At 35.1% G+C, this 16522-nt stretch overlaps 2 protein-coding genes across 2 annotated transcripts; one reads left to right on the top strand and one right to left on the bottom strand.

Moving 5' to 3' along the window:
- Window positions 1-1475: 1475 nt before the first annotated feature.
- LOC104119866 (phenolic glucoside malonyltransferase 1-like) lies at window positions 1476-3371 on the top strand. The gene has a single exon (XM_009631472.4). The coding sequence runs from the start codon at window positions 1675-1677 to the stop codon at window positions 3070-3072; it is 1398 nt and encodes a 465-aa protein (XP_009629767.1). The 5' UTR covers window positions 1476-1674; the 3' UTR covers window positions 3073-3371.
- A 7277-nt stretch (window positions 3372-10648) lies between these two features.
- LOC138895329 (uncharacterized) lies at window positions 10649-11739 on the bottom strand. Its single transcript, XM_070180008.1, has 2 exons — window positions 11420-11739; window positions 10649-11231 (listed from the first exon to the last, which is right to left on the bottom strand). The coding sequence occupies exons 1-2, from the start codon at window positions 11737-11739 to the stop codon at window positions 10649-10651; spliced, it is 903 nt and encodes a 300-aa protein (XP_070036109.1).
- Window positions 11740-16522: the final 4783 nt, after the last annotated feature.

The following is a 16522-nucleotide window of genomic DNA, read 5'->3' as shown; positions in this document are numbered from 1 at the left end:
GACATGACCGTAAAGAACCAGAATTGGGGCAAGGAGCATCTCGATTCGGGGTCCGGATAAAACACCTACCCTCGGAAGAATCGGGGCCACCCCCGAGGTTCGATATGAATCCCAAAACTTCGGAGAGCATTACCAAATAATCGAGCACGACTAACGAAGGGTCGTGATATCCGTGCCCAACCGGATGTCACGGTGTGAATCTCGGCACGTATCGGCAGAAAATCAGTGATTAGCAAAACGAAAGATTTTTACCTTTTATGAAATTGTACTTAGGGTAAAACTCCCCTACTATATAAAGGAGAGCCTTACTATTCATTAAACACACATTGTAACACGTATATCAAGGCAATATACTCTTATTTTCTCTCCTATTCAAAATTCTTACTTCTATTCATCAGTTCTTCATTATTGTGAGCCCGAGATCGAAGGCAGACATTTCACTAAGTTGTTACTGAGCCCGGGATCACTCCCCTTAATTGGTTTGGCAATTTATTATATCATTTATCTGTTTAATCTAAAGTTATTTATCATTTGTATTAAATTAATCCGCACATTTTTAAAAGTTAAAATCACGTATAAATTCAATTATTAGCCATATTTTTGGGTAAACAATATTAACAATATAAAATGATACTACAATCAAGGATAAAGTAAGGTTCGAATCTGTAGAATTTTTCATTGGGGGAAAGGTAATAATGACCATTCATTTCTTTTTATATTCTTTTTCTTTTTTCATTTCCTGCCTTTGCCCAGAGGTACAACCCTGATCAGAGTAATTTGTACTATGATTGTTGTGGGGTATAACCCATAATTCATTCAGGCAAAAGCCTACAGTATTCAAACAGTGGAAATGACCCGTTATAAACGTGCTAAGCGTTACTGTTAGTCTAACCAACTTAACATTTTAATATTTCTTCAATTACCTGCATGATGCGACATTGTTTACTCCTTTAATTTAATTAAAGCATGTGAAAGAAATTAAAAGGCCAGATGATATTTTAGAAGTATGATGGAGCGACATATTGACAAGTGACAACTGATTGGAGAACAAGAAGAAATGGACAAAATACTTTTAAAGAAAAAAGATCAAAGCAAGTTTAAAAGAAGCTTAGAGGCGTTTGGATAATACTTAGTTGAGTTGGAAAAAGAATATTTTATCTTGTGTTTGAACATGAATTGAAAGTATTTCAGATTTTAAAATGCAATATGTATAAATACTTTTGACTAATTCAACTTGCAAATAATGACTTCATAATTTGCAATTGAAGTAATGGCCAAGCATCCTAATAAAAGCATGAGGCCGGTGTCTTTGAATAGAAAAAGTAAGAGAAGTGAAGTACATACATCAACAACAACAACAAAACCAATATAATCTCATAAGTAGGGTACGAGAAGCGTAATATGTATGCAGACTTTATCTCTATTCGAATAGATAGAGAGACAATTTTAGATAGACTTCCGCTCAAAAAATATAAGTAGAGCACATAAGGAGTATAAAATATCCACGATTCCAGGAATAATAATTGAGTGGCTGGTCAAACCACAAAATAATATTCCTCCATTGCCAATTTGCAAAAAAGAAAAACAAACAAAAGTTATTGCCTTGCACAAAGGCTAAAGCCAACTTTGAGCACTTTAAAGTTCCAAACTTCTAGCAGAAAACCAAACTCCTCAATGGCACCTATGCAGCAAATTAAGGTGCTCGAATGTTGCCAAGTTTCGCCACCATCAGGTTCGGTTCCATCAACTATTTTGCCATTAACATTCTTAGACATACCTTGGCTTCTTTTCTCCCCAAGTCAACCCCTTTTCTTCTATGATTTCCCTCACACAACTTCTCATTTCAAACAAACAATTCTATCCAACTTCAAAACTTCCCTTTCTTTCACACTCCAATATTTTTTCCCTTTAGCTGGCAATCTAACAATACCACCACAACCAGCTTTACCACACCTTAGCTACACCTCAGGTGACTCTGTTTCATTAACCATAGCAGAGTCCACAGCTGATTTTAACAAACTCTCAGGCTACAACCAAAGGAGTGTTCAAGATTTTCATCAATTAGTCCCTCAAATGCCAAAAATTTGTGACTTGCCAGGTGTTGACCAAGAGTCAAAGTACTCACTTTTGGCTGTCCAAATAACTATCTTTCCTGAATGTGGGATTTCTATTGGATTCTCTCTACGTCACGTGGCTGCAGATGAAAGGACATTCAACAATTTCTTGAAGATATGGGCTGCTATTTTTAGAACGGGACTAGAGTTGTACTTGCCTGTGTTGAACAAGAATTTACCGTATTATGATAGGTCAGTAATTCATGACATTAATGGACTTGAACCAATCTTGTGGAAACAATGGTGGAACCAAATATGTTTGCCAAAATTCCTAGTTGATAATTTTAGTGACATGGTAAGGTCCACATTTGTAATGGGTCGACCCGAGATGGAGGTTATCAAAGGATGGATCGTGTCTAGGTCCGAGAAAGTATTCGGGTCAGTCCAATTGCTTCTTTCCCCCTATGTGATAACATGTTCATATATTTGGATGTGCTGGTTGAAAGCTAACATGCAACATATTGAAGATCCAATTGAAAAAACGGAGCTCCATTATTTCGGTTTCATAGCGGGCGGTATAACCCGGTTGGGTTACCCAGTGCCTGTAACTTATGTAGGTAATTGCATTGCATTTGGTAGAGCAATGGCAAGGAGAAATGAGTTATTGGGAGAGAATGGTATAGTTTTTGCTGCAAAAGCAATTGGGGATACAATAAAAGAATTGGATAGGAATGTGTTGGGTGGGGTAGAAAATTGGATTTCGGATTGGAATGTGTTCCGTGGATCGGGGCTCCATATAACAGTAACCGGGTCACCTAAAGTGGATCTTTACACATTGGATTTCGGGTGGGGCAGACCCAGAAAAATTGAAGAAATATCAATAGATAGAACAGGTAGTGTGTCTCTATGTGAAAGCAGAGAGATGGTTGGTGGAATAGAGATAGGTTTGGCTCTTCCATTGGCAAAAATGGAAGCCTTTCGAGTTCTATATAATGAAGGTCTCAACAATCTTCCCTAAATCTCTTTCAAGAGACACGAGTTGGCTTGAGTTCCTGTTATAATATGGTTACTAGAATTATTTTAAATAACCTCCATTTTCAACCAAGAGGTTGTGAGTTCGAGTCACCCTAAGAGCAAGGTGGGAGTTCTTGGAGGGAAGGATGCCGAGGGTCTATTGGAAACAACCTCTCTACCTCAGGGTAGGGGTAAGGTTTGCGTACACACTACCCTCCCCAAACCCCACTAGTAAAATTATACTGGGTTGTTGTTGTTATAGTCGAAATATAAATACATCTCTTACTTGTTTGATCATTCTTATTTATCATCTCTTTATTTTTACTTGTAAAGTGATTTTAAATTATGTGAAAGTGTTTAAATAAATTTTGATGTTTAGAATATAAATGTAATATTTTTTTATTCATAATCTCATAATGTGGAGTAACTCTTTTCTTTTTTACGATTCTCATATTGTTTTTTAGATACGCCTTTTAAGTTTCCTCTTAAAGCTAATTTTGATGTTTGGAAGAGACATGTACTATTTACTACTTATTTTAAAATCACATATTCTAATTAACTAAATATTAAATCGAGAAGGTGATTCACTTCGCGCCAAGGATATTATTAATAGCAATTTAACTAACATAAAACCAAACATCGATATCACTACAAGTAATCTAATAGTATTCACCGATTACAATAATGTATTATATTTTGTCTGTAATTGACTCGCAAATTAAATTACCCTACAGTGTAAATATTTTAAGTGTATGCCTCAAGGTTTCCATGTTTTCTTATGCAAAACCATAAGGGGTCGTTTGATTTCAAAGAGAGTTATCTAGGGTTTAGTTATAGTTCTAAGCTTGTTATTCCATATTTAACATGAGTTAGTTAATATTAAGATTCTGGTATAAAACTGTACCGATATTAGCTAATACCCATAACCAAACATGGAATAAATGTCATCCAAATTTTATTATGGGATAATACTCTTCCAAATTTTAATCCTGATACAAAACGACTCCTAAATTACCTTCCTTTGTTTTGTCAAACACAAACCAATCTCCCTTATTATAACTAGTTGTCAATTAAATAAATAATGATTGTACAAAAAAGTTTGCATATATCGATCTTCTGTATTCTATATTACTAAAAAGAGTCATATAAGTAACTAAAAATGTAATAGGTCATAGACCAATCTCCAAAAAAATTGTTTTAGTCAAACAAAAAAGTAGGAGCAGATATAAAGTTTAAGGGGAAAGGGCCAAAAATGCCCCTAAAAAACTATGAAAAATAGAGTAAATTTACCTTTATTTTAAATTTGATCCAAAACGTGTCCGTATCATTAGTGAATTGGTTTAGATTTGCTAGTCAACCAATTGTTCTATTTCTCGTAGTTGAGGGGCAACTCTGAACAAATTCACTAATCATAAAGGCATCTGTGAAACCAAATTCACAATAAGGACAAATTTGTTCTATTTTTCATGGTTGAAAGCCCTATTGGGCCCTTTGCCCAAGTTTTAAATTGTAATATGGACCACTAAAAATATCCATGACAATCTAATGGACATCAGAAGGAGACAGGGTTAAGGCCCTTACCATTCAGGACTTTTGCCAAAGGTTATTAAGATGACAATAGATTCTTTCACAACTTTGCTTCCAAAAGGACAGGTTAGATTCAATATTGATTTGATATTGACATAAGATACACGTACTTTGTCAGCTGCCCGAGGATGATGACATTCTGATTCACGTTATTATCACAGTGCTAGACTGCTAGGCCATTACATAATATTTGTGTTTGGTCACAGTCGAAAAAAGGAAAAGTGTCCGTGCAAGAATGAGATTGCGGAATCAAAGCGTGATTCTTTTGGATTCAAACGATAAAAGTAGGTGAAAAAGAAAATTAACTATCATTTTATATATAGCGCGGTTATTTATCGCGCTATATTTAAACTTTCATGCCCACCATTAATTCAGTTGCACTTTATCGACCTACCAATAATTCATATAGGTATAGCGCATGCAGTATAAGCGCTACAGATATAACGCCTATTATGCATGCGCTACACTTTAAATAATTGTACCTCCGGACTGATTTTTTCTTATTTAAGAAGTTTCAGAATTTGGTAAAAATCCATTCAAGATCCTTCAGATCTTTCGAAATATTTGTTCGTTAAGTTATTTTACATTTTGTCATAATGTCCGAAGAGCGAAAATTAAGGTTTCATTATATTGGGGGGTGAAGTTGTGGTGGAGAATAATTCAGTACGCTATAGTTGTTCTCCACAGTGTCATGTGAAGTTGCTACTTACATTGGAGTATAATAGATTGGTATCGTTGTTAGGTAAAAAAATGAGTGTGAGCAAATGTTCGGTTAATATTAAAGTAACTAGAAGATATCCGTATTCTATTACTCTGCAAGGGGTTGCTTGTTATGTTGTGTTTAATATCGAAAACGATAAAATTCTGACAGATTTTTTGAGGACTCCGGATGAACACCGTGAACTTCTTGTGATAAAAATATTGGAAATATACGCAGGGCTGAAGACGTTCGCAATAATGAGGTTCCGCAAAATAGGGATATCCCTTAATCATCGGGTGGTTTTTTGGAGCAGTTTTATCCGAACAGATTCCGGGTGAAAGAGTTTGGCCAGATCTAAATTTATCTCCATGGGCGAATGAGGAGCGATCACATAATTTTTCCCAAAGTTTACATAATCCACAAGCCGAGTGGTAAATTTTAATTTTTCTTTGTGTTATGATGTTTATTTTTATGTATTAAATTTGTATTAACACTCATATATTTCACATGGGTTACCGGCCAGATATGAATTTTATAAGTTATGAACTAACGGACAATTAGAATATGCCTAGGTTTGGTGTGTTAGATCATTGTAGTCCATCCGGGAGTCATCAGCAACAGGATAATGTGCATCATAGGATATCAACACATTATGGTTTGTAAGTTAAGTGATGAAGTTTATATGTAATGTTTGGATGAATTTTAGAAACTCATTATTTTATTGGTTGTGCAGTGAAAACGAGCAACTTGAAGGTCCTGTCCTTACTCAATTACCCGAAGACGACATATTTAATCGGGATTTGGCAGATGCGCAGAGTCAGGAAGATGATAGTGATTATGACAACAATGCTGATGAGTCTGGAGATGAAACACCCTTCCCTGATGAGGGTGATGATGATGAGGACGAGAATGATGAACCTGATTTGATGAGAGAGCATGCTCCACCTCCCGTTAGACCAAGAGTGTACGAGTTCCATGTGCCGTTTCATTCAAGGGAGATTCTCTACCTAGATCAGTTGCCAAGTATGACAGATATGGATGCCCTTACAAGGGATCTTGATGAAATTCGGACATCAATGTGGGATGAATCTAGAGTAACGGTGTTGTCAAAGAGCATGCTTTTTGCTGATAAAGCATGCCTAAGAAGGGCGGTGCGAATGTACAGCATAAAAGAGTATCGTGAGATCGTGGTTCATGAGACATTTTCGGAAGTATATAAGGTTATTTGTCGTAGATGGTTTCAAGGTTGTAATTGGATGCTGCATGCGAGAAACAACAACAACAACAATAACAATAACAACAACAACCCAGTATAATCCTACTAGTGGGTTCTGGGGAGGGTAGTATGTACGTAGACTTTACCCCTACCCTGGGGTAGAGAGGCTGTTTCCGATAGACCCTCGGCTCCCTCCCTCCAAGAACTCCCCACCTTACTCTTGGGGTGACTCGAACTCACAACCTCTTGGTTGGAAGCTAGAGCAACCCACTCTTGTCAAAATAAATATGTGGATTGTGGGAAAATACATTGGCACTCACACTTGTAAAATTGACACATTCAGTGGAAATCAATTTAACTTGAATGTTGACTTGATTTCTCTTGTCTTGATTTCACACATTGAAGCGTCCATAAGGTACAAGATCAAAGAGTATATAACATCTGTCCACCAGGTATATGGATGTACCATTACTAAAAGAAAAACATTTCTTAGGCGTAAACGTGCATTTGAAATTGTTTATAGTAACTGGGATAAGCCCTTTGTTGCTCTACCCAGGTACATAGCTGCATTTCAATACTTTAACCCCGGGACTATTGTTGAATGGAAGCTTGAGCGGAGTCCCGGAATACCAGAATACATATTCAGATATGTGTTCTGGTATTTAAACCAGCCATTGATAGTTTTGTGCATTGTCGGCCGGTAATATCTATAGACGACACTCATGTCTATGGAAAGTATGATATTAAGTTGTTGATCTCCATTGAAGTAGATGCTAATGGAAGTATATTTCCCCTAGCATTTACTATTTGTGCCATTAAAAGCCAAGAGACGTGGACATTATTTTTGAACCACTTGAAGGAACAGAGGTAGATCTAGGAATTGAAGTGTATGGGTTCTTACCGCAATTTTAAGTCAATATATTACAATAACCGAATTAAGGAACGAGTATCGATGTTACACCCTATATCTTTTTGTATGTAAAACTGCATCATGAGCAAAGTAATGTAGGACCCAAAAATGAGATCATCTTTGAAAATATATAAAGCAAGTTAATCATGTTACCTCGGATATTACAAATATTGAATATCATGAACAACAAGTACAAAGAGGGTTGGAAGGTTTAGAAGCTAACGGAATTGAAGAAAATAATATTTCGTCGAAAGCCGACAAATTGGGAATATTATAGCATATACTTTTGGGATGAGACCATGGTGTTTTACATGATAAGAAGGTTATGTTACGAGTTATGTTATTCGTTTGATAGTCGTGTATTATGTTTTGAAGTCAAGCGAGTGATGGAACAAAAGTCGATGAAAGTCATCACAAGTTACGTTCATAAGTTTTACTGAAACTTTGGGTCAAATGTAACTGCGATTTTCTTCCAATATACTTAGATTTATGGGGTGTTCCACCCATCAAATTAAATATCTATGAGTCTAATTTTCAACTCATTAAATCGTTTGTCAATACGATATCGGAGTAGAGAGATATGGGCAGTTTTGCGAGACTGCGCAGACTGTCGCCTACTTGCTTAAACGAGAATCCAAAACTGGGCCAGTTTGGGTCGTTCAAAGAGGCCTTTTTAAAGGCCTATCCCCTTCATATATTAGGATGATAATATGGCAAAATAACCAGACTTAATCTCTGCAACAATCCTCTCAAAAAAGTTCCCACAAACCCTAATAGATTTTCTCTCCCTTTCAAGTTCTAATTGGAGGTAAAGCCTAGAGTTTGAAGAACCAAGATAGGAGCTGAGTTATCCCACAAATAAGGTAAGTTTATTGCTCTCTTTAATCCATTCTTTACAGTTTTAGATGCATGGTAAGTTGTTCTATATTTGTAAGAACTCACGGGACGATGATCGGAAGCCGTGAGTTCGAGTTATTCACTTGTAGCGGACTGTTTTATGGATTGTTTTGTGGACTGTTTGGTGTTGCTGTTGGGCTGCATGATTTACTACTGTTTTGTGGAGTTTTGGAGGAGGAAGGGTGTGGAGAAACACCACATAAATGCAGGATGTTGGGCTGGTCGTTCTTCGTAATATTTTTGGGGTTGTTGACACTACTACGGTGGTCGTTTTGTGTATGAAGAGATTGGGGTGTGTTGGGCTATTTTGTAGTATTGTGTGGTGTACATAAGGTTGGAAAATAATGTATATATGTTGTTATTGTTATTTTTGGTGTTGTTAGTGTTATCTTGAATTTGGAGGAAGTAAGGATTATAGGGGAGATGCTGTCCGTTTTAATACAAAATAAGCATGTCGTTCGTTATGCGATAGTTATACGTTTCATAACTTAATGATAGTATTATTATCGTTATTGTATATTAAGGTGAGAAGAGGCGAGTTCAACTTGGTGATTGGAAAGAGTGTGATAAGGTATGTTAAGGCTAAGCCTTCCTTCATTTTGGCGTGATCTCGTAGCTACATGTGTTAGTAATGAGACATAAAGAGAAGTTCGTATTCATGAATTTATTCACATTATTCTAGTCTCATAAGTCACAATATTATTCCTTATCGAGACTCTATATTCAATTTAGTATTGTCTTCTTCCAGTCAAGAGAGCATCAAGCCTATATATACAGTATTACAGTATTTTCATTACCATCGAGCTATAATCGATGGGCAGGCCCCTATTAGGCAACCTCTGATCAGATGGAAAGTTATATACCGAGCCTATTGTGGCCGAGCGCCTATGAGCGAGCCCAGCATGGCCGAGATACATAGCCTAGTATGGCCGAGCGCCTATGAGCGAGCCTACTACGGCAGAGCAGTTATATATACCGAGCCTTATAAAGCCGGACAATTATTTTACTTACTATATTGAAGGAGTTGAGTCAGTATCAACAGGTAAGTATATCTCCAGATCATCTTTGACTCTCAATTACTTTCAGTTATTATATTATCAGTTCAGTTTCAACTTTCAGTTATGTTATTGCCTTATATACTTGGTACATTATTTTGTACTAACATCCCTTTTCTGGGGACGCTGCATTTTATGCGTGCAGGTTCAGATAGAGAGACGGGTATACCTCCTCAGTAGGTGTTTCCAGACTTCAGCCTGATCGATAAGCTCCACGTCCTTCGGAGTTATCGAGTCTAGATTTTTGTGTACATATTCTGTATATATGTATATATGTTATGGGTAGGTCGGGGCCCTGTTCCGATCACAATATATCCATCAGTAGAGGCTTGTAGACATATCCTGTCAGTTAGTGCACTATGTTGGGTTTGTAGGCCTGGTATGTATATTTTGGTGGTTTGTCAGTTGTAGTAGTTACGACGGCCTTGTCGGCCCAACTTTATATTGATGTTTAGTCAGCGTTAGTTTTCATTCAATTTTATATTTTGCTTCGCAAATTGTCTTGCAAGGTGGCCCCATGGCCAAATTATGACATTATATGTTCAGAGTCCCTTAGTCGCAATTTGGTATACCAGGTTAGTTGAGGCACCGGGTGCCAGTTTCGCTCCCAGGTCGGGGCGTGACAATCAATATCCAACATATATTTAGAAAATAACAAAATACTTAAAGACAACATATGAATATAAACATTATCATTACAATTGTACTCAATGACTTGTCATGTTTTGAAAAAGATCAATGATCGCATCATTAGGTACACTTTTAAATACTTCATCCTCTATATAATAAACTAAACAATCATTAAAAAATTCATTACCAATTCTGCTTCACAAGTCATTTTTAACGTACTTCAGCGAAGAAAAAGCTGTTTCTATCGTTGCAGTAGCGACATGCAATATCAAACTTAACTTCACAAGTAAATAAACAAGTCTCCAAGTCATGTGCAAATTTATTTAACCAATGTCTCTAAAATATCTCCGAGTCTTTTCAAGTTAGAGAATTCATTGCCCGCCTCTCGCACTAGTCAATATAGATGTCAAGCTCAAAACTAAGATACTCAAGCATAGAATTAGTGAACTCATTCGGATAGTGTGTAGCAAGTTTTATAATCTTGTCCTTATCATAATTTGCAAAAGAATTATCTAGATTCAAACTAGCCATACCAAGAAGTAGATCAGTATTCACTTTATTGAAACGATTGTTAAGCTCCGAAAGTTACAAATAAATAATAGCATAGAAAACCTCTACATGCAAATGATAAGAATATGTAATACTTGATTTCTTACGCTTTGACTTTCCACGAACATAATTTATATCCATTTCGGGGATCACAATACCATGCTTGACACAAAATAAAGAGACGTCTTCTATCAAAGAATTCCATCTAGAATCTCTCATATCTTGCAATTGTCTCTTTGCGAAACCAACAAGCTTCATTGCACTTATAATATTTTGATCTTTTTTTCGCAAAGCCATATTTAAATCATATGTAAGTGCTAATACTTTCAACATTAAATGTAACATATACACAAAGTCATAGGATCTTATGTCATCCATTAGACTTTTTGCCATTGATCTCTCATGATAATTTGAACCCTCAATTGCAAGAACTCTAAGTACATGAACAATTGAAGAGAATAAACTAATAAAATTATGCATTGTCTTAAAATAAAAACCCCACCGAGTATCACCTGCCCTTTGAAGTCCAAGTTCTTGATTTAAACCGCTTCCTGTATGAACTTCACCAAGCACTAGTAGTTGCTCTAATTTTTCTGCTTGTTCATCTCGAAGTATCTCCCTATGCTTAAAGAAAACCCCAACAATATTTAAAACATTTGCAAGAATATCAAAAAATTATTCGGCCTCATAATTTTTTTTGCAACAACTACAAGAGTCAATTGCAATTGATAAGCAAAATAATATGTGCAATATGCTAAAGGAGTATTATTCATAATCAAAGTTTTAAGACTATTAATTTCTCCCTACATGTTACTAGCTCCATCATAACCTTGTCCCCGTATTTGAGATTTACTCCATGAATGTTTCAAAAGCAAAGAATAAATCGCTTCTTTTAATAACTTTGCAGAAGTATCTTTAACATGAACAATGCTAAGGAATCGCTCAATAACTTTACCCTCTTTGTTGACATAACGCAAAACAAGCGCCATTTGTTCCTTATGAGAGACATCCTTAGACTCATCAACCAATATCCCAAAGTAATCCCCGTTCAAGTCTTCAGCAATTGCTTTTAATGTTTCTTTTGCACAAGAACTCACAATGTCTTTTTGTATATTTGGACAAATCATAATGTCATTTTTTGGAATATTTTATAACACAACTTTCTTTACATTATCCTTCTTATTTGCATATCACTTTAAGAGATCCAAGAAGTTGCCTCTTATTGTATAAGTTTCACGCTCATCGTGACCCCGAAAAGACATTCCTTCTTTTAAAAGATACCTTGCAACATCAATTGAGGCATTCAGGCGAACCCTATACTCACTTTTAGTTTTCTCGGATTACTTATCAAAAGATATTAAAATAGATTGTGCTTGATTCGATAAATCTTGCATCATCTTGAAACACCGATTATGAACACTATTTACTTCACCCACATGTGCTTAAGACTCTCTATACCTTTATTCCAAGCCCTAAAACCATCTTTTGTAAAAGAATTACTTACTTTTTTTCCATATCCTCCTATCTCATTTTTAAACAAGTAACAACATAAGCAAAATGCTGCATCTTCTTTAATACTATATTCTAACTATCCAGAATATGAAGTATTAAACCATTTCGGATTAAAATGACGCAATTTTTTACCAAAATTTATTTTTGGAAAAATAAAATTGCGAGACCGATAAGGCTATTTTTGAATGTAATGTCTTCTCACTCGGTCACGTAAATTAGGAGAAAATTTTAAAATTTATTTTCTTTCACCAGGATCAGGTTAAGAAGATTCGGATCCAATACAATATCTTTGTGTGATGGTTGGGAAGAATTGACATTATCATTAATCACTGGAGAGGAAAGTGAGCTTAGTGAAGGAGAACTAGAAGTAGAACCTGAAGAGATTTGCGGCTTGAAAAATCTCTTGATCATATCGACTCTCACTAAAATGCCCTACAAATCATAAGACACAAATTAAATATTACAGATGAATATAAGAGGAAAATAGTTAAGAGATATTATTTCATGTAATATAATATAATATAAGAGAAAAATATTTATAAAAAAAAGATGAAGGACGGAGAGAACCTACAATAGATCACTGACTTGTCTTTGATAGGCAACAAAAGAAAAGTCAAGATTGAAGAAGATTAAAAGAAGAACGAAGAACTAGTGGTTGCAACAAGATATTTGAAACCTTAACTCTTTTTTTTCAATGTTTGATTTGGGTATTTGCGACAAAGCAACTTTTGGGGACTTTTTGATGTGGTTGTTTCTTTTTAGGTTCACTTTAGTCATCTATTATTATTATTATTATTATTATTATTATTATTATTTTAAAAAATAGACTAAAGTGGAAGTTGTACTAACTTGACAGAAAGAGAGTAATATTTGTCTGTTTGATATTTTTCCTTAGTGGAAGTACTGCTCAAAAACCAAAGGAAGTACTGCTCAAAAACCAAAGGATAAAATAGGAAGAGAAGAGGGCCACATCTGGGTTCCAGGATTTACCATTAGGCCAGAAATGCATTTTGGAACTGGGTTCCCATATAATAATTGTTATATATTCAATAGATTTCTTAATACAAATAGAGGGTCTAGAAAAAAGCTATTGGGTTCTCGGGAGCCCATACATATTACTGTCGGTCCGCCCCTGTGAAGGAGTGCATTGTCAAATAACGTTCAGGTATTTGTCTAATATCTGATTGGCATGACAGTATTTTAAGTTCGGTGAATAACCGCGCTATATATAAAATGATAGTCAATTTTTTTCCACATATTTTTATCGTTTGAGTTCAAAAAAAATACACTTTGATTCCGAACTCCAAGAATGATTGAGTTCCCTTTTACAAGACATATTTTAGTCCCCGGGCCATAGTTTACGAATACTCAGCCAGGGTATTTGATTACTTAATCTTTTTTATGCGTTATTTGTTGTTTGGCATGTTAGGAATAGCCAAGTTTGTCTTAAGCTATGTAACGAACTAACGAAGGGAAACAGCAGCTCCATAACAATTTTGGTTTTAATATTTTCTTAAAACACGAATTTGTTCCTATTGTAATGTAGTACATTTAAGCAAGTGTTTCTAGATTATAGTATATGATCCACTCCCTCCGTTCCATTTATGTAAAAATATTTGATTAGACAATAGACATGAAATTCAAGAAAGAAAAAAAAAATTGAATCTTGAGTTTCTAACACATTTTGATAGATTATTTGTGGCTATAAAATCATGACAAAGGATAAAATAAAAACTTTTAAGGGTGAATTTTTAATACATATAAAAACATGTCATTCATTTTGAGATAGATTAAAAGAAAAAATGTGTCACTTAAATTACATCGGAGGGATTAGTTTATCTCCAAATGTTTAGTACTCTATTGGAGAAAAAGAATAACCGAATTGAACCACTAGGGTCAAAGTATCTAAATTTCATATTTGAATTCGGATATCGTTTTTTTTAATGTTTAAACAATACATTTACATATTCATAAACTAGCTGAAAATACTGTCTATTATATAACTTAAATATTAAGAGTATTTAAAAACATTCTAAGAGTTATACTAATAGCTAAAAACTTGCGATCTCTAAATTCCAAAGGTATACAAAATGAAACAAAAGACTTCATTGTACATTTGCACTTCTTAGTTTATATAGATACTTAAATGAGAAAGGCCTTGGCTTCAAATCTCTGTAAGGATTTCCATGGAGCCCCCAAAGCGCATATCTACACACACAGTGCAAATGGGCAGTAAGTCCGGATCGTCGAGCCCAATCCATCTTCTGTGTCAGTCAAGTAGATTCGGCCCAAAATATAGCTAGCTAGCAATCCATAGTAAATCAATAACCTTGAAAATAAATGATTTTGATTTTTTGACCCTCGCTTGCCCCATGGACAAATCTTTAAGGTCAAAAGTAAAAAGTGTTGCACATGGGACAAGCGCAACACTTGTTAAACTTCCAAGGCCATTCTTGCAAATCACCCGTAATATATAGTATACTAAATTTCAAACTTTACCATCCATCGTTCCCCACACAAGTATTACATCTTTAAAAAAAAAAACTCAATAGACGGCCTACTGAAATAGAAAAATCGAAGTTAAAAGATCAGGTCGGATCACAGTTTGAACGGTTAGTTTGACTCTAATATCATGTTAAATTTGACCAGCCAGAGTTATAATTCGAAGGTTCCATGAAGAAAAACATGAACTAAAGAGAGACGAATAATGTAATTACCATGCAATCCTTTTTGAGACGTCTTGAAAGGTAAATGTACATGAGGCAACCCAATCAAATCTCGTAGTCAGTTTTTTTTTGTTACTCCAGCTCTGGGACTGCTCTCGCAACGTTAGGCTAATTAAAATATCAACATAATACTTGGAGTCACAGGCGAATATTAAAAATTAGTGTGCACAAAGCAAGTGAGCTGAAAAGCTTGGTTGGATCAATTGAAGCAACAAAATATATAAAAGTGACCGTGGGCTAGAGACCCTACATGGGTGGTGCAAGAGTAAGGCTAGTAAAGCTTTTTGCTTTAAGTCCCTAAAATTTTGAAACCCCAAAAGTATTTATGGTAGAATAAATAATAATATTTTCATTTAGACAATATTAAAGTTTGTAGAAAAAAGTATAAATTATGTGTAAAAAAAAAAAAAAAAAAAACAAAGAATATATACTTTTTAATATTAGAAGTGTTTTAGAACTCTAAATTAAACTAATCAAATCTTCATATTAGCAAATAAAGTTTCTTACAACAAGATCCAAGGTAATATATTACAAACACATGGCTAATATCTTATCAACATGAATTAACCTTGATAATATAAATAATAATATTACTTAGTGAAGTTAAAAGTCATATATCTTGTAAGAATACTATAGTATAAATAAGTACGAAAAAAAGACAACATTAAAGTTTTTGCATATACTTTTATAAGTGTATGAAATTTAGATTTCTTATTAAAATTTGATTTTAGGCCACCAAATTTGTTGGGCCTGTTTGACTAAAAATATAGATCTTGGTTCAACTAATTAAATTTATAGGAATGAAGGTTAATCTTAGTTAATAATAATATCTCAAAGACGAAATTCTCGAAACTATGGTGAATAGCATGTAGATCTGTCCCAAAAGCAATATGGCATTAAATAGTGATGAACAACAATAAATGACATTTATATAAATAAATGCAAAGAAGTCACCCGAGAAAGGATGAAAGCAATGAATATTCTTTCTGACAATCGAGAGTGATGAATAAGCCTTAGTTTGTACGAGATATTCTCGGATCCGGCGGAAAAGTGTAAACAAGAATCTTAGTGAAAAGGTTATTTTTGTGTGTTTGTGATGAGACCCGATTCTCTCTCTCTAAAGTCAAAGTATCTTTTACAAAATGAATCTTCCCTACCATCATTGTGTCTCTTTCTATTTATAAGGAACATGTTCTTAAAAACCCTAATAGTACAAGTGCAGAGAATATTCTCTTTAATGTCTTATCTTGAAACTAGCCGTTATAACTCTGTCAAGGGTATTCGACCTCGGCCTCGATCTTTAACGACTCCTCGACTCGAGCCTTCGCTGACTATTCGACTACGGCCTTCGTTGTTAATTAGATCACATCGACACGTGGCGCCTGGGAATATGTTACCAATGCCATTTTGACTTAACTATCCTTGTGATAGATTCTGACTCATACAGTTAGTCCCTCCGCTTATTGAGGTCGGCTTCACGGGCGGGTTCGATGAGCGGATCATGTTAGTGGTGGTCGAGCTAATCAACCGGACTATACGGGTCGTGGTTATCGTGGCGAGCAAGCGACGTGGCCTTCTATGAGCCGCACATTTCAAATGCTTCGAATTTCTCGGGTGATTTGCTGGAGTTATGTTGTCTACGGGTTAGGATGACGTCATGATGTTATGCATC

This window comes from Nicotiana tomentosiformis, chromosome 7 (genome assembly GCF_000390325.3).
Source record: "Nicotiana tomentosiformis chromosome 7, ASM39032v3, whole genome shotgun sequence".
Classification (NCBI taxonomy): domain Eukaryota; kingdom Viridiplantae; phylum Streptophyta; class Magnoliopsida; order Solanales; family Solanaceae; genus Nicotiana; species Nicotiana tomentosiformis.
This window is presented reverse-complemented; position numbering and strand designations above follow the sequence as displayed.